At 44.0% G+C, this 23,399-nt stretch overlaps 2 protein-coding genes across 3 annotated transcripts in view; one reads left to right on the top strand and one right to left on the bottom strand.

Annotated features, from left to right (window-relative positions):
- The first annotated feature begins 1,662 nt into the window (after positions 1-1,662).
- The window catches only part of LOC100647063 (paired box pox-neuro protein), a 33,406-nt gene continuing 11,669 nt past the window's right edge, over positions 1,663-23,399 (top strand). Inside the window, exons 1-3 of the mRNA XM_003395816.4 lie at positions 1,663-4,597; positions 13,013-13,051; positions 21,544-21,764. Of these exons, the coding sequence (XP_003395864.1) occupies positions 13,039-13,051; positions 21,544-21,764 (234 nt within the window). The 5' untranslated portion in view covers positions 1,663-4,597; positions 13,013-13,038. The remainder of the gene's footprint in view (positions 4,598-13,012; positions 13,052-21,543; positions 21,765-23,399) is intronic.
- The window catches only part of LOC100647419 (RNA polymerase II-associated protein 3), a 38,289-nt gene continuing 19,688 nt past the window's right edge, over positions 4,799-23,399 (bottom strand). The window contains exons 13-14 of one of the 2 annotated variants that reach the window (XR_007224004.1): positions 7,821-7,981; positions 4,799-7,760 (exon numbers count right to left, since the gene is read on the bottom strand). The gene's annotated coding sequence lies outside the window, so the exon portion shown is untranslated. Of the gene's footprint in view, positions 7,761-7,820; positions 7,982-13,316; positions 16,875-23,399 lie in introns of those variants that run through there. The other variant, XR_007224005.1, reaches the window with a different exon arrangement.

Here is a 23,399-nt window from a genome sequence, read left to right as displayed (position 1 = left end):
GGACAGTTGTTGACAAAAAATGTTTGTGAAACAAGAGAGATCCAGAGAAACGGCATAATTTTACAAAATAGATTTATATTTAACGCGGGCAATGTGTAAATACGATACTCGTATATAGCACGAAACGGGTGACTTGGCAATATCATTTTGGCAATACAATTTTCGGCGTAAAAAATTGGCGCTTGGTATCGAATAACCATCGAACGTTTAACGCCACTTCTTTAACGCGATCGACCTTTTCGTTTGAAAAACTACATATTACGACAAAGTTTCATCCGTCACAGTCTTCCACGATGATTAATCGTTTTGGCTGCTCTAAAAGCTCGGTAAACCAAAGTTGAACGGATCCGTGATAAATCCAATCAATCGCAATATTTTTTACTTCCAAGCCAGAACCTCCTCTTAATATCTACCCGAGAAACCAAAAACCGAGAGTCTACTAAACCGTAAATTTACTGGTTTTACTCCGCCTACTACGATATAACGCTACACTCTTCATCGTCGAGAAAGCAGAACAAAAGGTATACGAATCGCGCAAAAAATGGCTGTCTAATGTTCACGCGTGCGGCCATGGCAAATTATCATTCCGCCGCTCTCGAGTGACTGATGGATTCCTTCTTTTCGGATCACACGACCTTCGTGATCGTTCACGAACCAACGATTCGCGGACACGCGTGCACCGTTTAACCAATCGCTTTAATTCGACCTTTCGTCCAACGAAAAGAACGTTCGGTTCCAGGTCCTATATAATTGTCGAGCAAAAGGTACTGTTCGTTCGGCGTGTTGCGCAAGAAACCGAGCAAAACTATCGGATCCAAGGACGTGGAAGGGATGGCGCGCGATCGAGCTTCTTCGATTTTCCTGGAACGCACCGGACGATCTTCTTCGTCAAGTGTTTTAAGGTACTCGCGTGCCACGACTGGCACGATTACTACATCTTCCTCAAAGAGGGAACCAGCGTTATTACGCAACGATTCCAATGTCTGCTTTCGGACGATCTGCTTCGTCCTCGTTTTTCCTTTTGGCAAGATTCCTGGCAGAAACTGTTTTTCGGGGCGCGATCGAATTTTACCGGCGTTGCGTAACGATCGAACCGCGTCGATTTTCCCTTTCTACAGTTATTTTCCAGTTTCTTACGAATCTGTTGCTTCTTTGGCATCGTGCGTGCCCGACGATAGAAAATAAGGAAACATTAAATAAGAAAAAGTTCGAAATCAGCCGATCCCGTTACCTAACCCTGGTCTAACCCTGAATCGAGATATTTTTTTACCATAAAATTAAATTTTATCGACGTCGTATAAGAGTAATCTGCCTGTAAAACGAACTAAAAAGCATAAAATCCTTTATTACCTTTATTACCTCCTAAGATCGTTTGCAAAGGTTTCTTTGTACAAGAAACAACGTTTGGACTTTTCAAGACAAAAGCGCAGAAACTTTTCCTACTACGTGGTACAAAGGTACGATCGATGGGATCGATCTCGATCGAAAAAGATATCGTCGACTGGACGCGGCGGCGTTACGATCTCGCCGTGCACGATAGAAGACGCGAATCGGAATCGCGTGAGCGTGAAGAGAAGTTTGCAGGCGTTAAAAAACTTTCAACATGCCGCGATACACCGCTCGCCAGAGGAGACGCAATTGTCACGCACGGAAACGTGTCGGTGGATGTACGTAAGTACCGTTGAAAACTAAGGAACAACGACTTCGAGGCGGATCAACAGTCGCGAAACGAAAGCACGAAAGTAATTATCTTCGTACGAAAGAAAAAAATTAATTGATCGCTAAATTGCGGTCAATTTCACCGGCACTGCGAAGAAAAATCTTGCTCCGGTAAGCGCAATTACCCGTCTGCAACTACCACGCGAAAAGTCCCAGCAAACTTTGACAAAGTTTCTCTTATCGAAGAAATTAAACGGTAATTTAAATGTTCTTAATTAACTTGTTACTTACGAATACCGTACGTTTAAAACTTTTGGTTGAATTTATACAGCTTTCCGTTCTGTTCTAAAATTCGACCAGCTTTAATCGATCGATGGTGCGTCTCGTCGAACAGCGTTTCCAAATATCGCGTAAATACGTTCTTGGATCGATACGTTATCGTACGTTACCAACGTTCGATTCTACCAACGTTTACGTAATCTCCTCTAAATAGACCGATATCTGGTTCTTGTTCCAGCAAAGATGAAAATTCCAGGAAATGGAAAAAATCGACAGAAAGACTCGCGTATACGTATCAACAACGACAACAAGGATTTCTTCGGACTGTTCCATAACCATCGAAAAACACGATTCGGTAAAGAAAAAAAAAAATGACCAGAGTAAAGGCAGAAACGTCGGATATATCCGTTCGCCCCCTCGTGCGAATTCAACCCTGACCCGACACGCCGCTCGTCCACCGCTTCGGCATACACCTACCCAAACGTCGACTCGACTCGATCGCACCGCGGCACAAGTAGTAGTACGTGCCAAGTAGTAGGAGTGGAGGATCGGCAGTCTCCGCTTGGTGGAGGAGGAAAAGCGACTGCGGAGAAGAGTCGGTCAGCCCGCCCACCCCCGTATCGCCGTCTCCGTTCCATCTTCCCTCTTGCGTCGAGCCATCGACCGTACGGCTCTCTCGTGGAAACGGTAACGCTGGCGAAACGCTCGAGAGTGGGTGTCGACGACGACGAAGAGAGAAAGCGCGCGTTGGATAGCAGCGAAGGAGCAAGAAGGAAAATGGTCCGGAACAGAGACGAGAAGGGGACTTTCCGTTCGCCGGGGCCACGGCCGTGGGCAAGGTGGGCCACGGGCCACAGGGGCAGCCCCGAACCAACGCGTTCAGCACGCGACGACACGCTACCGTCACCTTCTCCCCTCTATACGCGCCTGCCGTCTCTCTTCATCCTCGTTAAAACCCTACATCCGGCTGCCTCGCTCCACCGGGTTCACGCATACGTAGGCGTTTCTGCGTCAACAGACACCACGACCGAAGCGTGGACCGCTCGTGGCACAGGGCACGGGGGACCAAATCGAAAGCAAAGCCCGTAACCCCCGTTCCTGGGCCGATCCCGCTTCAGACACGTCGCGTCCTCCGCGTGGTCCACATCGTTTTCGTCCGCGTCGTCCACCCTCTATCTCTTTCCAGCTTAGCCACGTTCCATCTTCCTCCTTTCTCGGTCTTTCTAACCCTGCTGCGTACCCTTGTGCCCTTTCTCGTTTCGTTCTTGGTCCTCCTTCCGTCTCGTTTCGATACTCGGCAAGCCCAACGTTCCTCCTATTCCCCTCTTTCTCACATCCCCTCCCTCTTCCCGCGTGTACTTCCTTCTTCGTCCCGCCTTCGTCTCGCTTCTTTCCTACGCTCTGCACACCTCCTGCTCCCTCCTTCCGGCCGTCCTTCTCGCCGCACGCTCGCCGGCCAACCGCAGTCGTCCAGCGCGCGTTTGCCCTCGTCGCGCGGACCTGCCACTCCGACGGCTACCAGGAGTAGCTGCACGCGCGCACGAGGTGCCCAGCGCCTGGAGGAGGTCCAGGAAGACAGCCGGAGAAGCGGGTACCACTGCGGCCGGCACCGTTCCAATCGAGCTTTCACTCGTCAAACCGATCGATCGCGCGGTACCATCGAGACGAGCTTCTTATCGATAGACGACCGCCAACAGTTTTATCGGCTCGCGTTACCGAAACGACCTATCGTTTGGTGATATTCTCGTTGATTTCCCTTTATCGGACCGATCGTTGCGTATAAATAGTTGGCCACAAGATCCAACTTTTCCTCGCGAGATCATATTTCCTCCAATTATACTGGAAATATAGAAGGAAGAATGGCAGTTGGAAGATCGAAGCGGACGAGAAGAAGCGCATGCACCGAAGAAGCAAGAAGATTTGGTATCGAGTGTTGAGAGAGAAACGAGAGGATCGGAGAGTGGCGCGCGCCAACGCTTTCCAGCTAGAACCTCGTGCTACTCGGTGTATCGTCGTTAAAGCACGAGCAAACCGTCTCCGTGTTACTTCTTGATCGTCGTTAACCGTAATATCGCTGACGCTTTGCCGAGCCTCGCGAAATCCAGATTAAATTCTACGCGTTAGAAATCGAGGAATTTGAAAGGAGAAGCAGCCTAACCGAGTATTCCGTTCGACGAAGGATCGAAGCGCGGAGAAACGATGAGCGTCGATCGCGGCAACGACGACGAACCGAACGACTCGATAGCGTCTCTGTTCGAAGATGACATTTAACCTACGTCCTACGGATAGATCGCGTTGATCGCGAGTCATTAACGAGACAATCGACGCGTCGAGCTTTGACGAGTTTGGCGTGCAAACACAGGATCGAAGCGGAGAGAAACTCGTCGTGGCCTGTCATACGTCGTAGGTGTATCATTATAGAGTCTGGTTTCTCCTGACGCATTCGAACACTCGTGAAAGCGGAATCGCTTCCTGCGACGATAAGTGTCACGGAAGATCGGTGTCTAAATTATGCCGAGAATCGTGGTTTCGCCGTGAATCGAAACGGAGATGGAAGATTGAAAGAGAACTTTTGACGCGAATACGATCGACTATTGGTGACAAATCTGGTCCTTCCGAACGAGAAGAGGCGTTGTCTTATTGAGGGAAAAATCAACAGGTACGTACATCGATTTTCCTTCTATCTTTAACAAAAGTTTAGATCGAAGATGGCAACGGATATTTTATATCAAGCTCTAGCTACGAAGTAAGAATTTAACTCTCTAAAACGTCGCTTATTTCTTAACGATTTGATTTATAATATAACGAAGATACTGGAGATAGTCGGGGGAGAATTGTTATCGAATAATCGTAGAATGTAAATGGAATATCGTGTCGTTTATTTGGTAAAGGTTACGTTTACTTCGTGTTGATTTACGTAATTTATTAGAGTCTTTAGTTGTGGAATATTTTAACGAGAATGAAATTATTCGAGTAGATCCATTCATTTAGATAACCCCAATAATAATTTACCGAGTAACTCTTTTCCTATGTAATATCTTAAAATCCACTTTTGCGACTATTAATCGTTCATTAGAATCGTGCTGATTCATTTTAAAGTTAAAAAAAAAAAAAGAAAAAGAAAAAGAAAAATACGCAGTAACGTTGCTCCGCGATCAAAGAAGAATTTCTTTCATAATTTTGATCGAAATCGAGCGATTTAATCTCGTAGAATCGATCAGATTTGCCTCGTATACGTTTCGCACGAACCTCGATTCGAATATCTGTAATAACTGGCGCGGAAATAAACAACGAAACGTAGCTGTAAAAATCGACCCTTCTCTGTTCGCTGATTACGCTCGAATTTCCAAATTGTCCAACCAAACCGTTTTACCAAATTTGATAAATATAATCGATCAAATTGCAAAGGAAACGCAAAGATCGTTTTCCCGTTCAATTTCAGTTGCGATTAAGTCGAAAATAAAGTAAAAAGGAAAAGGAACACGTGCGACCGTAGTCGAAACACGTCCCTCTGATTCCTCCGATTCGGGGAACGAGGAATCTCCTCTTTCCACTGGCGGGTCTCGATAACCCGAAATGAAGGGTATCATCGTGCGGCCGTATGCGTGTCAATGACATAACACGAAAATCAGCGGCGCTAATTACGCGATAACGATCCACCGTTAGGGGCCCCGGCATGGCGGAGAGGAACGACTCGTGTGCCGGTTCTTTCGATCGGCGAAAGAGGAAAGAAAGAAAACGCGAGCATGAACTGCCCGTGACTACGTCCAAACAAGGAAGCCCTTAACGTATTTGTATTAACGTGTATGTATACACACACACACACACACACACACACACACACACACACACACACAAATATATATATATAATACTATACATAAGTTTATACGCGAGATAAAGACTAGACGTACCGTGGCTCGCAAAAGTATTCAAATACTAGGCAGATATTTTTAACGGACATATTGTACGCGTTGTACAGCGTAGTTAACGCAAATCGAATATTTTCTTAGCATTTTCGTTTCATACGCAATTTCATTTTCCATTATAAATCCATTATTTCGATAAAAGTTTGCCACCCTTACTCTATCGGACGAAAGTTTAAAATCGCTACACGTTCCATGCAACACGAGAATTTTACAAAAATCAATTTGAAATTCTGCATGAGACTACAGTTATATGGAACGAAAGGATATAATCGTTGATATTTATGACGCTAATTACGAATTAACGATAATATTCGGATAATGTAACGTACAAGACAAAGCGGAATTTGTCAAACTTTTCCAATCGGTCTAACGTAAATGGTAAATGCTGTAACGTTATGTATATTTATAGACAGCAGCGTATAAACTTACACGTAAGTATACGTGTACCTGGTCCTACGTGTATACATATACGTATAGAGATTTATTCGGTTTGGATATACGCGATAAATATTAAAGTTCCTTATAAAACACAAAGTTCTGCCGCTCTGCTTGGCCGGCGCAACCGGGGGCCTCTGACACGCCATTGCTTCATTTAAAATGCAAATTCGTCCGTGTGGCGTGAACCACAGCGGCCCGAATTATTCTAATTACCTCCCTCCAGTCCCCTGTCCGCCCTTTTTGCTCGTTGCTTCGCCGCGCTCTCGAAAGCTCACCAGGCTTCTCGGTGCTCGCCTTCGATATATTTCGAGGGAGAAAAAAAAATCGAGATTCCGCTAAATTCGTGCTTGTGCTCGACGATAAGCGACAATTTTATGTCGGTTTTCCAGCTAACCTTGAGCGACGTGGCCCCGAAGATATTCTTTTTGCGTTTAATATTCGATGCAATTTCGTGCCATGCCAAACATCGTTATACACCGTACAAATACCTTTATAAATAGCAAATTTAAAGGATAATGCCGGTCAATTACGGAAAAAGACGATACTTATCGAAGAACCAATTTGTCCCAAATTGATAGAGATTTTTACAGTTTACACTTTTAAGTAGAATACCGTAATAGTTTGCGCGTTCTTTCATGGTTGAACGGTACAGAGCGTTCGAATTCGGGTTCTCCAACTATCGGAATCGATTCGTATCGTTCGGTTATAAAAAAAACCGCGGAGCCTTGGGTCAGACTCGAGTCAAGTTATTTAACCGTATGGCGCTTAACTGTAACTTGTACTTCGTATTTCGCACGACGGATGCGATTGACGGTATTTTTATCACGTGATACCTTACGATACAAATCACGGTACTAATTTTAAGATCTATTAAATTCAAGCAGTAGGTATAAAGAGAAAGGAATAAAGAGTAAATTCGATCCAACGTCTCGTGGATGATCTAACAACGAGATCTAGATCGTTAAATTGTAGGAACGAACGTCACGCTCGTTCTTTCGAATTTCTCACTTTCGTTAGGAAGCGAATTAAAGCTTTCGAATTTTGCATCGAAACCAGCGCATCCATCTTCGAAAGGAAGTCGCGACACGAGTTTTTTTTTACACGGAACCGCAACGTAAATAGAGAGGATGGGAAAGGAGGATAGTTGGAAAGAGGTGGCCAAAGGAAGAAGCTAGCAGGTAGAGTGGCCACGGTAGCCACGGCCGGTAGGTACGCAGAAACGTGTTAAAGTGTGCTAGAAACGAGCATAGATTATCGTGGGTAACGTGTTCACGATCCGAGCGAGATGTCGTGTGCATGTAGGCCTAATATATTCAGATTTTTATGGCTGGTGGCATATCGGAGATACGGCGGTCCACCCCCGTCCCCCTGTCACCCTGCTCCCACCCTGAACGCGGTGTAACGTTGGCTGTGTCGGGGCAAGCCTTCTCCACGTACCACTTAAAGCGGGGTAACCTAATGAATAAACAAAAACTAGATTTCGCTTAGGGCTTACACGTAAAAGCGTGACCTTACCGGCGATTTACCGCCTGCGGTTCTCAAATCGAACCTTTTCCACGGCTGGATAACCTGGAACGGAAGACGTAACAAGGGAAATAGATTTCTAACTTTCACGATCATCGGATGACGTATTTGCGGCTCTTCGGGTTTCCAGTTCGCTGTTTCTCGAGGCCGATCTGAAAAAAGAATTTTATTTATAAATAAAATTTCGATTACGTTCTAACCAAGTATTCATTACATCGCGCAATTATTACGGCAACCATATGGGAAACAAGCCGTATTTAATTAAACCAACTAGTCGTAGACTCGCTGATAAAACTTTGGCATAGACTGTTTCAAGAAATGTTACATCTACGCGTTATTCCCCTCTCTTTCTCGGTTCTCGCGTTATCGAACTAATCGGTTAATAACGATCGATTAATCGCGAATGGAATACTACGCCGAGTCTAAAATCGCTGTTTTGAATTAACTTGCAACCTCGTTATCGTTACGTTACATTTTGGTCCGTACTGTATCTTCCTTTTTTCAAAGATTTGTCGTGTCGACGATTCCATCGGAAGAAAAGATGCAGCAGAGGTTCGAGTACTCGTTTCAGACGGATATTATGTTAGACGGTTACGTAGTTTGTCGCTTGGCAATCCCTTTGAAGAAATTTCTTCAGGCTTTCTTCTTTGCTGGATCGTTATCGCGAGGGTTAGAGGGATTCGTTTTTACCTCGGTGACTCGATGCGAAACGACGCAGCGAAGCATTCTTCGCAAGTTCTTTTCCTATTTATCGACGGAATGATGAAATATATTTATGCTAGTAACAATAACGAGTTGAAGTTTGACGAGATTCTTTTAACTTTTGTCGAGAATATATCGAACAATAATGGAAAGAAAGGGATCACGTCGATTCAAAATAAATGTTTCCAAGCGCACGATAGCCAAGTGAAAAATATGCATGCTATACTTTTTGAGAGGTGGAGCAGCGAGAGAGAAGACCGCGTCAATCGTGTTTGGAGCTCGATACTGTCTTACGCAGGCATCGATGTCACCGTAGTTACGCGTTGTTCCTCGGTTTTCCAGTCGTTATAATCGATGTTGTCCAATGTTTTACCGTTCGCCCGGTACGCTTTAACTCGCGGTTAATTCGATTTGAGATTAATCGAGAGATTACGAAGGAACGAAAATCTTAGAATCGCAAAGGAGACGTTGTAGAAAGCTACATACAGAACGTTAAATACGTTGCTTGCTAAGGAAAATTCCATTTACGAGATCTGGCTCGTGCTGCCGATCAAAGACCTTGAATCGACATAAAGATAGTAACGGCGTTAAATCAATTTCGATAGATTATTATCAACTTATTAAGAAGCATCTACAAATTTAAAATAACGACAGAACTTTGAGCGAGTTCAAGCAACGTTCGAGCAAGTATCGAAATCTCCTTATCGAAATGAAATATTACGTTTCTCGAAAAATAGTCGGTGATTTCCTTAAAATCCTTCGAATCTATTTTGATCAAATTTATATTTCGTTAAATTCAAAGTCGAACAGGCCTTGTTAAGCCTTAAAATTCCACGGTACACCAGCCATTCGAGTTTCGGCGTTTCCACAAATTTTTACACGCCGCTGGTCATCCTCTTTTTATCCGAAGCATCCATCAAGCCTTTAGGCGCGAGTTTCGGCCAAGCCGCGTAATTGAAACATCGGTATCATAGCGTGGCCAAAAGAAATTCACGGCGGCCCCCTTGCGAACCGGGAGAAAAATTCAGCGTGTCGGAGTCCGAGAGCGTTCGGTTCGTACGTCACTTTTGCACGTACCGCGGGGCGAGCGAACAGCAACATCGAAGAAAGAAATAAAACGGGAGGCGGGACACGTGTTCACGAGAGAGTAACAACGGCAAAACACGTGGCGCGCGAGAAATGCGGCGAACGATCCGCGTTGCCGGCCCTGTTTGATTTATAATAATCGTTCAATCCTCATTACCGAGATATTTTATTGTGGCGACCGCTGTTCGACGAGAAACTCGCCGCGCGGAATTTCCGATCATCCTTTCGAATCGAACGCGATCTCGCTGACGCCTACGAAAGAAAATCGCCGGTAATTTTCTTCCCATGTGGAACGAAGGAAGCGTTTTGTCTCGTAAATATCAAGCCTCGAGGATGGTTAGCGATAACGATAACGGCAAGGCAGCTTCTTTTTCGAGTAAAGCGTTTCACTTTTTGAGCGAAAATAGATATCGTGGATCGTTGGTCGCATTACTTTTTCCGGCAACGTTCGGACTCGTATCCACGATGTTTCGACTTCCGAATTCCTAGATTTTCGAATTCTTCCGATAACTATCGAATTAAAAAGAAACGAACCGATCCTTATATAGATACATATAGTTTGCAGCAGACGGGTTTCCATTCAACTCGTGGCTACTAAGATTAAATCGGAATACGTTACGGATCTTCGAATTTAGCCTTTGATTTCCTATTGCGATTACACCGAGATACGTGAATTCTCTAACAAGAATCTCTGAACTTTATATTCCGATGCTCGATGGCTTGGCCTGGTAGAAACGAAACTCGAAAGAGCGCGTCAAATACATAAAATTAAATATTTGCTACGAATAATCGATTTCAGCCGTGCAGCTGTCTGTACCGCGAAAGTAAAAAGTATCTTTGCTGAAATATGAAAATTTTTAGAAAGCGAGCACCCGTCCCGAAAGAAACAGGCTTTGAAACGAAAAACAAATACCTCCCTCGATGACGGTTTCGCGATGAAAGTTGATCTAATTAAATTAATACGCGTCGTTGTACATCCTGCTTCTGAATCGTGCTCGTATCTTCGGACGAATAAAGCGGGTTATTGCGTTTCGTGCCACCGCTGCTTTAACGAGTAACGCTTGACACCTTGAAATCACTTCGTGATGGAATTTCGTATCCGCGAACTTTACAAACACCATATACGTAGAATCGAGTTTTTCCACGGCGATCGTCGACTCTGTAATAACTTTGCACCGTCAATTTTCCAGGTCTTTGCGCGGACGCGGGGCAAAAATGTTCAGGTCGTTTTCTTGCCAGACACCGACTCGAATACGACATTCCCGATTTCTTGCGGATCTCGAAATTTCGCTGATACGCGACACGATTCTCACGTTCATTTTTCTCCTCGATATTCCACATATTTCAAATCCAGAAGATACAAATCTTATCGATAACAAATCGATTGGTACTAGACGTCCGAGTAAAGCCATCTATGATCGCGTTACTATAATATTTAAAATAATAAAACGCAAAGAAAGCTGTCCGAAATTCGGCTAGACGATAACGTTTGATAGATACGGCAAGCTCTTCGAATTTGCGTTAGTATCCGCTGTCTGGCCGATTATTCTCGGCTGTGACGCGTTTCGGTGATAACTTTTCGCGCGTGTAAATTATCTCGCGACCGATCGATCGAGCAACGAAGAATCGTAACAAAATTTATAACGGAAGCGAGGAAGAAGAAGAAGACGAAACGGAGGAAGAAGAAAAAGAAGAGGAATAATTTGGTCGATAGCGCGACCGTGCAGCCGCGTAACGTGTAATAGTTACATCAGATTAGGGGAGCGAGCGTGTAAGCAGGCTTAATGCGTGGGTAGCCATCGAGTGACCGGGGTGAGCTCGGTACTCGTTGCACATAGCCGAGAATACACCTGAAACCGTGCTCTCTACTCGGTTCACAAACACAAGCGTGTTGGCCATTTGCTCCGCTGGCGGGGACCTCGACACGAACGAGGCGAGGGTAACGACGAGAAAGCAAAGGGCGACGGGGGTAGCGGGTGCTTTGGTAATCGCGCATTAATTTGCATCACAAAGTACACGCCACCCGCCACGCTACGCACGCATTCCACGTAGTTTTCCGCTACCGTTCGATCTCTTTAGAGTTCTCGAGCCGTCGCGGTCGCCACCGACACACCCACCGGTTTCCTCTCCTTTCCGTATCCAACGACTGTCTACGTACTTCTTTGCATCGAGTATCTACGCGTTAACGTGATTATCGATCTGCGCTGTTAGGCGACCTTGAGACGTGGAACGCAATCGCGAGGTTCGGTTATAAACCCTACGCTTTCGAAGATTTAGCGAGAATTCGTTTCGTATCGTGAAGAAGACGGCGCGATGTTTCGTGGAAGAAAAAAGGCAGACTTTCGACTACGAACGAGAGAATATCGGATAATCTTTTCGTAAATCTTGGTGGAACTTGTCTCGTACCGCGGCAGAGTTGCTGCATCTTTATTCGGTGGGGAAAAAGAATCGTTTTTATGGATTTTGGCGGTTCTCGCGTGTCGCGAAAGAACTACTCCGCCTTTACTCGCGATCGAAAGGGAAGAGAAACTTTTATACGGATAAGGAAACGCTAGGCGGTTGCAAGATTTACGTAGGAAGACGTAGGAAAAAGTATTTTATTTCGTTTTAGACGTTTCAGACGCTTATGATTCCGTAATTAGTACTTTGGCGGAAATAGGAAGTACAGGGCGGAACGGTGGTTTGCCCGTCCAAAATACTCGACGAAACAGAAAAAAAGTATCCCGCGACCAGGAAATAACTTTTAGCGATAGTTGTACCCATATAACGTTTCTGCCGTTGCTTATTTCGACGAAAATCGCTACCGTAGGACAATCGGAGAATCGGAATCGGTGAAACGAATTAATGCCGGTTGACGTGGCTTATGATTTGCGATCCAGTGTGTCTAATAAGACGGCGCTTGGAATATCTTCGCAAACCTACTCGTTACAATTCTACGATAAATAATTGTTCGTATTCCGTTTGTTTAGCGCGACGATACTTTTACGCGCGTTTGTCGCCGGGTGGCAAAATCGTCGATACGCGCGGCGATCGCGAATAATCGACCTAGGCTCAATTTCACGTGCGATTACGTTATTTTCACGGAATGAGAGTCACGGTACCGGCAGGCGATAATATTTTGCCGCGTGGTACGATTGCATATTTAAGGGTTGCCGTGTCAAGCGTCAAGCGCGCCCTTTGAATACATTTAAATTCATTAACAGTAAAGGCTATGTTCCCGTAAACTGCGGCGCACACATGCGAGGCCTTCTCCGAACACACGTACGAAATATGGTCATCGTTATGCCATAAAACGGACGAACCTAGCGCTCGAAATAATTGCGTGCGCTAAAGAATCGACCGATGATTGCGAATGATCTACATTCGTTAATGAACCGTTCTCGTTTCTGTTCCAGACTATCGCGGAAATCCTTGGATCAATATGCCGCATACAGGTGAGTTCTACTACACTCCTACGTTTACTACCTTGTATTTCCCCACTTTTTTTACTATGCCAAACAGATTGTGTTTAATCGAGTTTTACGCTCGCGAAATTCGTCAATTTTAATTTTCCAGAACGCCGAACGATCGTATCGTATTCTTCTGTGATTATACGATATTATAATTTATTTAAATCGAAGGCTATACGCGTTTATCTCCTAGTAGCGTCTTGGAAGCTCGATGCAGGTTTATCGTTTCTTATATGAGAATATTTGCATATACACGAGAATATGGGGAATTATATTTGTAGCAATTACCATACAGAGCTTTCTAGCTTATACGATTTCTCGACGCCGTAGCTAGCGATCTTTTAAAGGAAGAAAAGATACGAAGAAAATTGCAATTTCGTTCTTTACGAACTTTCCGTCGATTTAACTCCTTCCGAGGTTTCTATGGTGGTCGATATCGCGGTGTTAAAATTTCGATTTCGCCATGTTCAATTTCTATTTCCACCTCTGCTTGGAATTATCTATCTATCGTGGTATATATAGGTATGTTGGAAATTATCCGTCGTTTTCTTCAGCTTCGTTAGCCTTTGGTTCTATCGCTGGTATCTTGAATTTTACTTTTATTCTCATTGTCCGTCCTCCTTTCGGTATTCTTGCGCTAACTTTATTTATTGCTGCATCTGTTTTTTAACGCCCTTGTACCACTTTTTATAATTACCGATATTACTCGCCCGTTGTCCTTGCGCTGTTTTATTGTTGCTAAAATTTCTTTTTTAACGTCCTTACACTGTGATTTCGTTTTTTTTTTTTTGCTTTATCCGCTTCTTCGTTGTCCTTGCAGCGCATTTTTATCGCCGCAATTTATTCTTTAAAGTAATTAACGTAACTCCTTTTTTAATATAAATTTGTTCAACAACGACTTTCTCGTACCTTGCGCAAACTTAAAGCGTCTCTGAACGATAGAGAAACGCGAGCGCACGATCGAAACGAAATCGTCGCACGATAGTCATATACGTATAACGCGAAACGACAGAAATACAGATTCGGAACGTCAGCGAATCAGCCATCGACCGAACGAGTCTTGGCAAAACTGACGTATCGGCGCTATGAATATCGGCTGTTTCAGATATATACGATGACATTTATGCCAGCCTCTCGTTATCTTTTCTCGAACGTTTATTACGAGGTCAGCTACCGTCGGCGAGATCAGAAGACGAGTCGTTCGCTGGTCAAAATTAAAATCGCTCCTTTCTTATTCTCTTTGCGCGTGCACGCGCGCTCGCGTCGTTTCTTTCGCGCTTGCTCCTTCTTTCTTCTTCTGCTGCTCCTCCTTGATTCCTTCCACGAGCGATCGGACGCTCGAGGCGTCGGCTAAATTACGATTTAGAAGCCAGTTTGACAGTAATTAACGAAGAATTTTATACGGCGAATCGAGAGGCGAGATCTATAGACCTGTTATTAAACGAGTTTAATTATATCGCACTGTCCGCCGTGCTTTTTGCCTCTCGGGTTCCACTTGCCGTCGTTCCTTCTCCTCGTTTCCCTCGTTCAACGTTTAAGTAGATTATTAACACGACTTGTAAGACTTCTAAACAAGCTGCGGTATCGAGATTGCAGTTGAAACGAAGGGAGGATTGCTTTTTCATTCCTTTTAACGATTTAGCTATCATCGACGCATACGTTGTATCGCCTTAATTACTCGAGCAATTAAACGTTTAAGTATCCGAACTGAGACTTTATTTGATCGAGGCAGAATGATTTACGATCGAACGCGGATCTTTGCGTCAAAAAATGCCTGCCACATTAGCGATCGATATAATTAGAACGCGTGGTAGAACGATGGCGTGGGTAGAGCGGAATAGGATTTAAAAAATGCGACTTTTAACTTCTATCGTAAGGTAATAAGAACTCTTTGAAAGTAAAACGAAATACGAATTTCTTTTCGCGAAGGATACTTTCATTTTAGAGATTTGATAATTCAAGAATTCTCCTTAATTTCAACGTTCCTCGCTCACATCTCATATTCCTATGAATACGATTAAAAGAATGAAACTTAAACGGAAACTCGTTTCGTTTATTATATAAGTACCGTAACTTTCACACATTCTGGACACTTTCGCCCATGTAAATCCATAAATCCATAAATATCTACTTATCTACTTGTCGCCACTTATTTCCAAAAATGTACGTATCATAATCTATGTTTAACGGATATAATGCCAACCAGCCATACACCTAGTGCCTAATAGCTAGCAAATTGTTCATCGTAAAATCGATGATTCAATCGTAAAACCGTCCTCTCGTCCTCGTTCGACCCTCGGCATCTTCGTATAAACGCATTACGAATTATCCAGTGAGTCGGGTGAAAATCTTATCAGCCATTAACCAGCCGATTAGCTGTTAACGCGGCTTTAAAGAGAGCCATACGAAGGGCGTAAGTATCGCTCGTACATTTCAATTACGAATACATGCGATTTAGGATCGACTGCAGAGCGAAAAAGAGAGATCGTCGCATCGCGTGTCCCTCGTGCGCAAAGAAGAGGGAAATATGGAGAAGGAAGGAGAGAAAAAATCTGTTAGCGTAGATGGATCGTGATTACAGGTAGGGCAGGTGTATAGTTTGGTTAGGGCCTAAATGGCAAACGCGATACCGATCGACGCGCTTGCCCGCATTAGTTCGCTAATTCCAAGCTAACCGTTATTACGTATCCGAAGATATAATCCTTCTTCGCTCTTCTATGCTCGCCAGCCGTCGCATAAATATCTTTCTACCCCCGCTAGTTTATGGCCTACACACGGTCTTACGTGTCGGTATGCATCGATACGCTATTTCGCATATCTTTTTTTATTTTTTTTTTATTTTATTTTTTTTTTTTTTTTTTTTTGTCTTGCTCGTCCTCTTCTTCTTCCTTCTCCTTTCTCTCTTACGATTAGTCCCGCTTCGTTCTTTCCCTGGTCTTATCGACCGTCTTCGATTCCTCGTCCGAGATTTTCCTCTTCGACCGCTATACCCAGCGATTAAACTTATACGTATAGCGATTCACCATTTTTTTTCTTTTTTCTTTTTCATCTTCTAGCGAAACGAGAAAGATCGGCGATTCCGGCGATCGTGCGAGAAAAAGCTGCTCTTTAGTCGGTTGATCGAGCTTTTTCAGCCTTTAGCAATGCAAGGTACCGATTATACGTTTAATCGTTATTGGCTAGTTAACAAATGATCGTTCTCCATTGACGACGGAGTTTTATGTACGATTAAGAAAATGGAATGTACGCAGAAAATGATTTTCCAGTTTTCGAGTTACGATGCTCGATAGAAATGTGGAATAGGAAACGTGGATATTTTATATGTTTCATTCACAGTCCGATCGTCGTATATATTACAGTGACGATTAATTATAACAACCTCTTAAGTAACTACTTAGAAGGAAGGTCGTAAATCAAGAGATTAAAAAACAAGTATCTAAAACAATCACTGGACGGGACTCGTTTCTCTCCGCAGAAAAAAAAAAGATCGCTGGACGGAAAAAAGTGGCACGACCGTTCGAATATCGAATGTTACGGCCTTTTTTCTTGGATCGGTGGAACCTCCGTCGGACGATCTTCATGCTCGATAACTTTGCACGTTCGCGCCATCGTCGCGGAGACAAGAGACCAGCGGGGAATCCGACATTTATTCGCGCAATTTCGCGTTTCGCGTTTCGCCCCGAGATTTTTACGAAAGATAAGAACGCAACTTCCTGCTCGGTTTTTGCCGTAATAATAATTTGGCCGGCGGTCGTGTTGGTCTGTCGCTGTTCTGGCCTCGGTGTAATTTCGGCCTGATCCGCGAAGCCTGGAACAGGAAGCGACACTCTTTTTACCATGTAGCGCCAAAATTAAGGCGGAGCGGAGAAAAAGAAAGAAGGGAAACGGCGAAAGAGAGTGCGAGATAGCGCGAGAAAGAGCGAACAAGGCGAAAGAAAGAAGGGAAGGGACACAGGCGACAGGATTTTGGAGGAGGTGAAATAATAATTGCCGATAACGCCGAATAAATCGTTGCACCGGTGTCGGATATCGTCGATGAATAACGAGGGATCGACACGCGAGAATTTCTCTCCTTTTTAATGTAATTCCATCGTAATAACGTGGCGAAAAGTTTGTCGCCGCTGTTAAAAAGGCCTCCTTAAATCATCCTCCAGCCGTGAGCTCTTGCGTCTCGCGTGTCCCTTTTATTACCATGTTTTTGGGACGTTCTCTTCGCAGCTTCTCTTTCGTATCCATTTTCCCTGTTCGTAATCACCGAACTGAATCACTCGACGAACGAGTCGCCCAACCCGTAATTTACCTAACTGTAAAGGATATCTCGTATCGATGCTCCAAGTGCAAGAATTTTCACGATTTCAACAAAATATATCAAGAACTCGCCGATTCGTCGCGTTTCGTCGAATCTTTGGATTTTACTGGCATCGATTCGGGAATTTTTGAATCTTGTCGACTCCGTTTAGATATCCGTTATCGTCGAAAGCGAATTCTGAATACATGTATATCGTTATTCGAAAAATTAGGATCGAACCGGTCGATCGTTCGTTGTATCGATAAATTTCGATATTCCGTGGCATTGTATTTAACGCTTATTATCTATCCGCTTCGGATGGCATATATTCGATTTAAGTAAAGACGAAACTCGTTTACAACGGACCGCGCCATTTACATCGATGTACAGCAACATCGGTTCGTCGAAGGGTAGACGGCAGAAATCTGCGTGAGATTTCATTTTCTGGCAATAATTATGCCGTTAAGTAATTGTCGGCTACCGAAAATGATCGGGGAATTAGGGTGTTTTCGCGGTCGGTAAGCCACCGTTGATTTATGGCGGGTTTAATATCTCGAAGCTGTTCGGACCCTTTGCCTCGTTCGGCCGTTTCAAAGAGAGCAGGGAACGTCCGGAGGCGGCGTAACTCAAATTTTATTCCGCGCGTGGTTAAACGCGCGTCGGCATCGTCCCGTCCGTCCTCGTTCGATTTTCAACGGATCGATATAAAATTGGTGATCGATCGACGTTTTTATTTCCGGGTGTTACCGTTTTACGATCCTTGGCGGTAATTTAGTCGTCACGACCTCGTCGTTTGCTCGATTCCATCGGTTTCTCGGTAAAACGATGAAAAATATTGAAACGATTGAGTCGCTGAAGCAACAACCTTGAAGAATTTTTAGGGAACTTGGAACTTGGAATTTGACATTCCGAATCTATATAAATCTGTCCACATAAATTTCGTTAGTATATCGTACGAGTACGAATAACACGAAGGGCTGCTGCGTCAAACGAAATTTTAACTTGGGAAATTTATTTAGAAACGAAGGCAACGAGACGTGGAAACGAAAATGGTTTCGCTCTTGGTATTCGTATTACGTATCTTTTATCCAGATATTCGTTACATCGATTTTGTCCAAGTTGACTTTTCTTAAATTCTCGACTTGTGCGATATGTTTTACCTAATTTCTGCTCTCGCGACTATTCCTCCAGAGACAACGTAAGGATCGAATTTATGCGAGAATTAGCATTCTCGTATCTTAAAATGTCGTCCGACATTTAAGGACTCGAACTATACACGCTATATTCGAATGATTTAAGTCGTCTCTACTGAAAAGTGGCGTCTGCGAAAGTACGAGCGGTGGAAGCGCGTATGCCAACGGTTGTCCCGCTAGCGAAAAGGTGGATTTTATTATCTGGATATCGTTAATTTAAGCAGCCGTGTGACCGTGGAATCTGAGAAACGATCCTCCATCAAAATTTCGTCCGTGAAACGAATTATGATAATTTCTCGGCCGATTCGAACGAGCCTTCCGCTCTGCCTCTTTTGATCTCGGATCGCGGGCGACGATTTTATCGATCGTACGAATTGCCTCGTTTCTCACTTCTGTCCATCGACGAGAAGCAAAGTGGCCTATAAAAGCGTAAGAGACTCGAAAGGAAATCGAAAATCGACCAAGATTAAATAACTTTGAAAGCCTGGTAGGAATTCGTCGATCGCCGACTGGATCGTCGACGTTGTTAAAAGTCATCAAGGACCGTTCGCTCGTTGCCAACGGTTATTAGTAATCGCTTCGCTTCCCGTTTTAAATGACGCAATTCCAATGTAACATCTTATTTCGTAATATTTTCTACCGCAGACGCGTTCTGCAAATTAATCGAACGGTTACGGGGTTAATTCGCGTTGGACACGCGTAGAGGAAATTAGGCCCGTTTATACCAACCAACCGGATTAACTTTTAAACGTCGATAGATTTGCCGCACGTTTCGCGGATAGCGTGTGTCTTAGTTTTACGATACGAAAGGGAATAACAGAGGCGATGCGATAGAATAATGCTATTGAGCTTAATGCTTCGAACCACTAAGCGCATTTCTGTCAGACCTTACGCGTTTATGCTTATAACGTATTTGTCAATCTCGACTAATTGTAATATTTACTACGTAACGACTAAATAACAGCCACGAACTGCTAAATAACCACAAAAACGGAACGTAATACGAATACTAATAATTTGTCAAGGCAGAAATCTAAATCACACAGTGGATAGTAGATTTAAAAAAGGATTTCCAAATAGATAATAGGTCTAATAATAATTCTTCAAGGCTTTGATTCGTATCGTTTCACCGTGAACGCGCTGATATAATGCTTGCGTAACAGGATTTTATTACGATCGTAATCATCTTGGTCTTACAAAATCATTATCGTAAAAACCTTCCAATGCATCGAACAAGTATAGATAAGAATATAGATACGTAAGAATATACGGATAGATAAACATAAAAAGCACAGACTCCTTGGAACCAAATATTTGCAAACCATATAACAAGTCCACAGGATTTAAACAATTTCCTCCTCGTGATAATCTTCTCTGCTAATCGCCATAAATATTCAATCTACTTACGTAACAATGCGTTATCCTCGTCGGTCGACATCGGTGAACATCAAAGTATCGCGTAACGCAACGACGCATCCACCATAAATTCGCCGTCGCTACCTTGTAGGGAACACTACCTCGTAGCAATTAAAATACGCGCAACCACGGGCGAAGACCTCGCACAGGCGTATCAGCTGTATCAAAAATCGAGAACGCGTTATCTTCACGGGGATCGAGCTAGTTACCGTAGTATGCGAGAAAACTCGAGCGACTCGACGAGTTAGCGAACATCGAGGAAGAGTAATCCGAGTAATTTCGTTTCGCGTGGAGCGCGTGAAAAATTGGTAAAGACGGTAATCGGAGGGCGACGTTTGAAAATTAGCGGAAAACAATTTCGACGAGCGTCGCCGTTCCTCTTTCCCTGCTTCCTGCCCGCGTCCAACGTCCGCCGATGGGACTGCGGATAATTATACGTCCTCTTTCCTTTTCGACGTTCCCGTAAGAACGTCGAAATGACGATTCTTTCTTCCCTTCGTTTCCGTCTTTCGAGAATCCCTCGGAACTCACCGACAAAGCAAGAGGAAAGTCGTCTTTTCCGAATTAACCGAGCTTCGGTGTTTTTAAAATTCGATCTTGAACTCTGCAACAGAACGATCAAAGTCGTCGCGTATCGTCAGACACTTTGACGTTTCGTGTATTTTATAACGTGTATTTTAGATTTTATAACGTGTATTTCGGTATTTAAAAAAAAAGAAAAAAAAGAAACAAAATATCAAAATGGATCGTTAAAACGATCGCGAAGAAAACGATAATAATATTTTTCACAGCATTTTCGAACAGCAGCAAGTTTGTTTTAAATCGTAGACTCGTAGTCTGAATTTCAACGTACTATACTCGTATCGTAGAACAAACTGACGCTACAGTGAACAAAATTTTAGAGCCAATTAAGTACATAGTTCGCTCTAGCGTTCCCAACTGTATTATTAGAGGTTCGGAAAAAATGCATCTGCCCGGTGCTCCACCCTGAACCGGACTAATTATTAGCGGATTATCGTCCTTTTATTATTGTGCATTTTACGTGAGATACAAAAGAGACACAGCAGCAGCTGTGTCTTGGCGATGCCTTCGATCTTTTCCTTCCAGCGACGGCTAATGATTTAATTTCGTTAACCCAAGGGTAGACGCTTTAGTTCGCTCGACCAACGTTTTCCTCGCGATTATCGCCTGGATAACGACGCTTTTTCTCGTAATGGCGATGCAAAAACGCGTACGCTCGTTTTCTGCGTTTGTTCAACCGCGTACGTGTGCAGCGTGTATCATACGCGACGACGAGTAGCAGTTTCAATTAACAAGTCGATTGCCGTGTCGTTTCTACGAGCGTTATCGTGGCTATTACGCGAGTTACACGGGCATCGAGGAAAGAAAATATTTAGCGAACAAACGAATAAAGAAAATTAACAAATAAAAGCTAGCAAAAAATAGATCGATATTCGAACAATACGGTGTATAAGAATGTTTGGATGGAAACGACAACCAGGCACGAACGAACGATAGAAACTTGGACTTGGACTTGGACTTGGAATTAAATGGAAACGGTTTATTGTTTGCTGTTGCAGGTCAAGCAGGAGTTAATCAATTGGGTGGTGTGTTTGTTAACGGGAGGCCATTGCCCGATTGCGTTCGACAAAGAATCGTACAGCTCGCTTTGGTCGGCGTCAGACCTTGCGATATCTCACGGCAACTTCTTGTGTCTCATGGATGCGTCTCGAAGATTCTCACGAGATTCTACGAGACGGGAAGCATTCGACCAGGAAGCATCGGAGGAAGCAAAACGAAAGTAAGCGTTTTAACGATCTTGGAACCGTTTTAAGTTACAAAGAGATACAAAGTGACACGAAGACGTGGAAAGACTTCGTATTTGTTATTTATCGCGTTGCTTCGTGCGTTTCCTCGATGACGAACGCGACAGAACGCGATTCTATTAATTTATATAATCCCGATGCAACGTTATTAACAAACTACGCGACATACTACCCTCGAAGCTGTAATTGATCGCTGCTTCTTCAAACGTCCCTTGTTTTCGATTCGAGCGAGATATCTTATTAATATTTATACGTACACGTTACGAAGCGTAATACAGGTATAGTAGCAAACGTGGCGTAAGTACAAGGTGTCGAGTTTTCAACTAGTCCTTAAAATTTAGTAACCAATCGAAATTGTACGGTATGGTATATACGTTGTTTCAGCTTACGCGTTTTCGATAGATTCCGATAACGTCGCTCCTTTCGCCCTGCGATCTTGCACCGGAATTATCCGATATCCCCCATCAATTTCCCGTTTAAATACCCGCGTCAATTATCCCCGCGTCGTAAACTGCGGCATAACGCGGAGCCGGTACAAATAATTACCGACAATTACGCTTTAACTCGAAAACAACGTGGCCATAAACGATCGCGCGTACCTCCGATCGACCTACCTCCTATTTGCAAGAGTCTGTCGGTTAAAATTGTTCAAATTGTTAAAATTGTTCAAATTGCCGAGTGCGAACGGTTCAAAAATTGAATTCGTAAAGGACTGTACCGTAGTAGCTGGAAGCTTCAGCGGCGACTTGATAGAAAGAGAAAGAAGGGGGCGGATAAAGAGAAAGGAGAAGAAGTTAGCTACAGGACAAAAAGCGTAATAAACGCGAGGGAAGGATGTGTGTGCGTTATGGGGCGGTGACACTGATGAGAGGAGGCGAGACGCGGGCGCAAAAGTCGTCGGCCGGCAGCACGGCGCTGATGTGATTTTAAGTAAGGGCTGCGCGGAGCCGACAGCGCGCGCAATTATCCAAACACCTTGCAGCGGCGTGCATTTGCATAATTTCATGGCTTTGCACGGTCGGTTTTCTTGCGCTCGCGCCGCGATCACGGTGTCGCGCGCCGAATTATCGGCACGTTGTTTCGAATCTTTCGAGCAGCGAGCGAGAGAAACGAGAAGGACGGAGAGGCAGGGAAACGATGGCCGAGGGAATCACGGGACGATCGTAAAGCCGATCGTTCCGACGGAAAACGAGTCGAATTAGACGCACTTAGCGACCCTTTAAGGCTCGTTTTTACGCGCGAAAGATGAATTCAGCAGGGGCGTTCGCCAACGATTCCACCACGTCCCCGTGCTCCGTCCCCGTGCTTCTTAATGCTTGTCCGATTTGAAATTCAAATTCTCTGTTTACGACGCCGCCGCCGGACTATTCGATTTACGATATTAAACACCTTTCATTGAATTTTTTTCGCTAACGAGCTTCGGATGGCTGAAACGATCGATAGATAGATCGCAGGCGATAGCGTCCGGCTGATGTAAAAACCAAGGGATTAAGATCGAGATTTTGTTTGATCGGGCGTACGTACGACCTTTCAGCAGATCGTGATTCTAGTAATCGACGAATATTGGCAATTGCTTTCGCTGAAGTTAACGCGACTTTTATCGAAATCGG

The sequence above is a fragment of the Bombus terrestris genome, chromosome 5, assembly GCF_910591885.1.
Source record: "Bombus terrestris chromosome 5, iyBomTerr1.2, whole genome shotgun sequence".
Taxonomy (NCBI): domain Eukaryota; kingdom Metazoa; phylum Arthropoda; class Insecta; order Hymenoptera; family Apidae; genus Bombus; species Bombus terrestris.
This window is presented reverse-complemented; position numbering and strand designations above follow the sequence as displayed.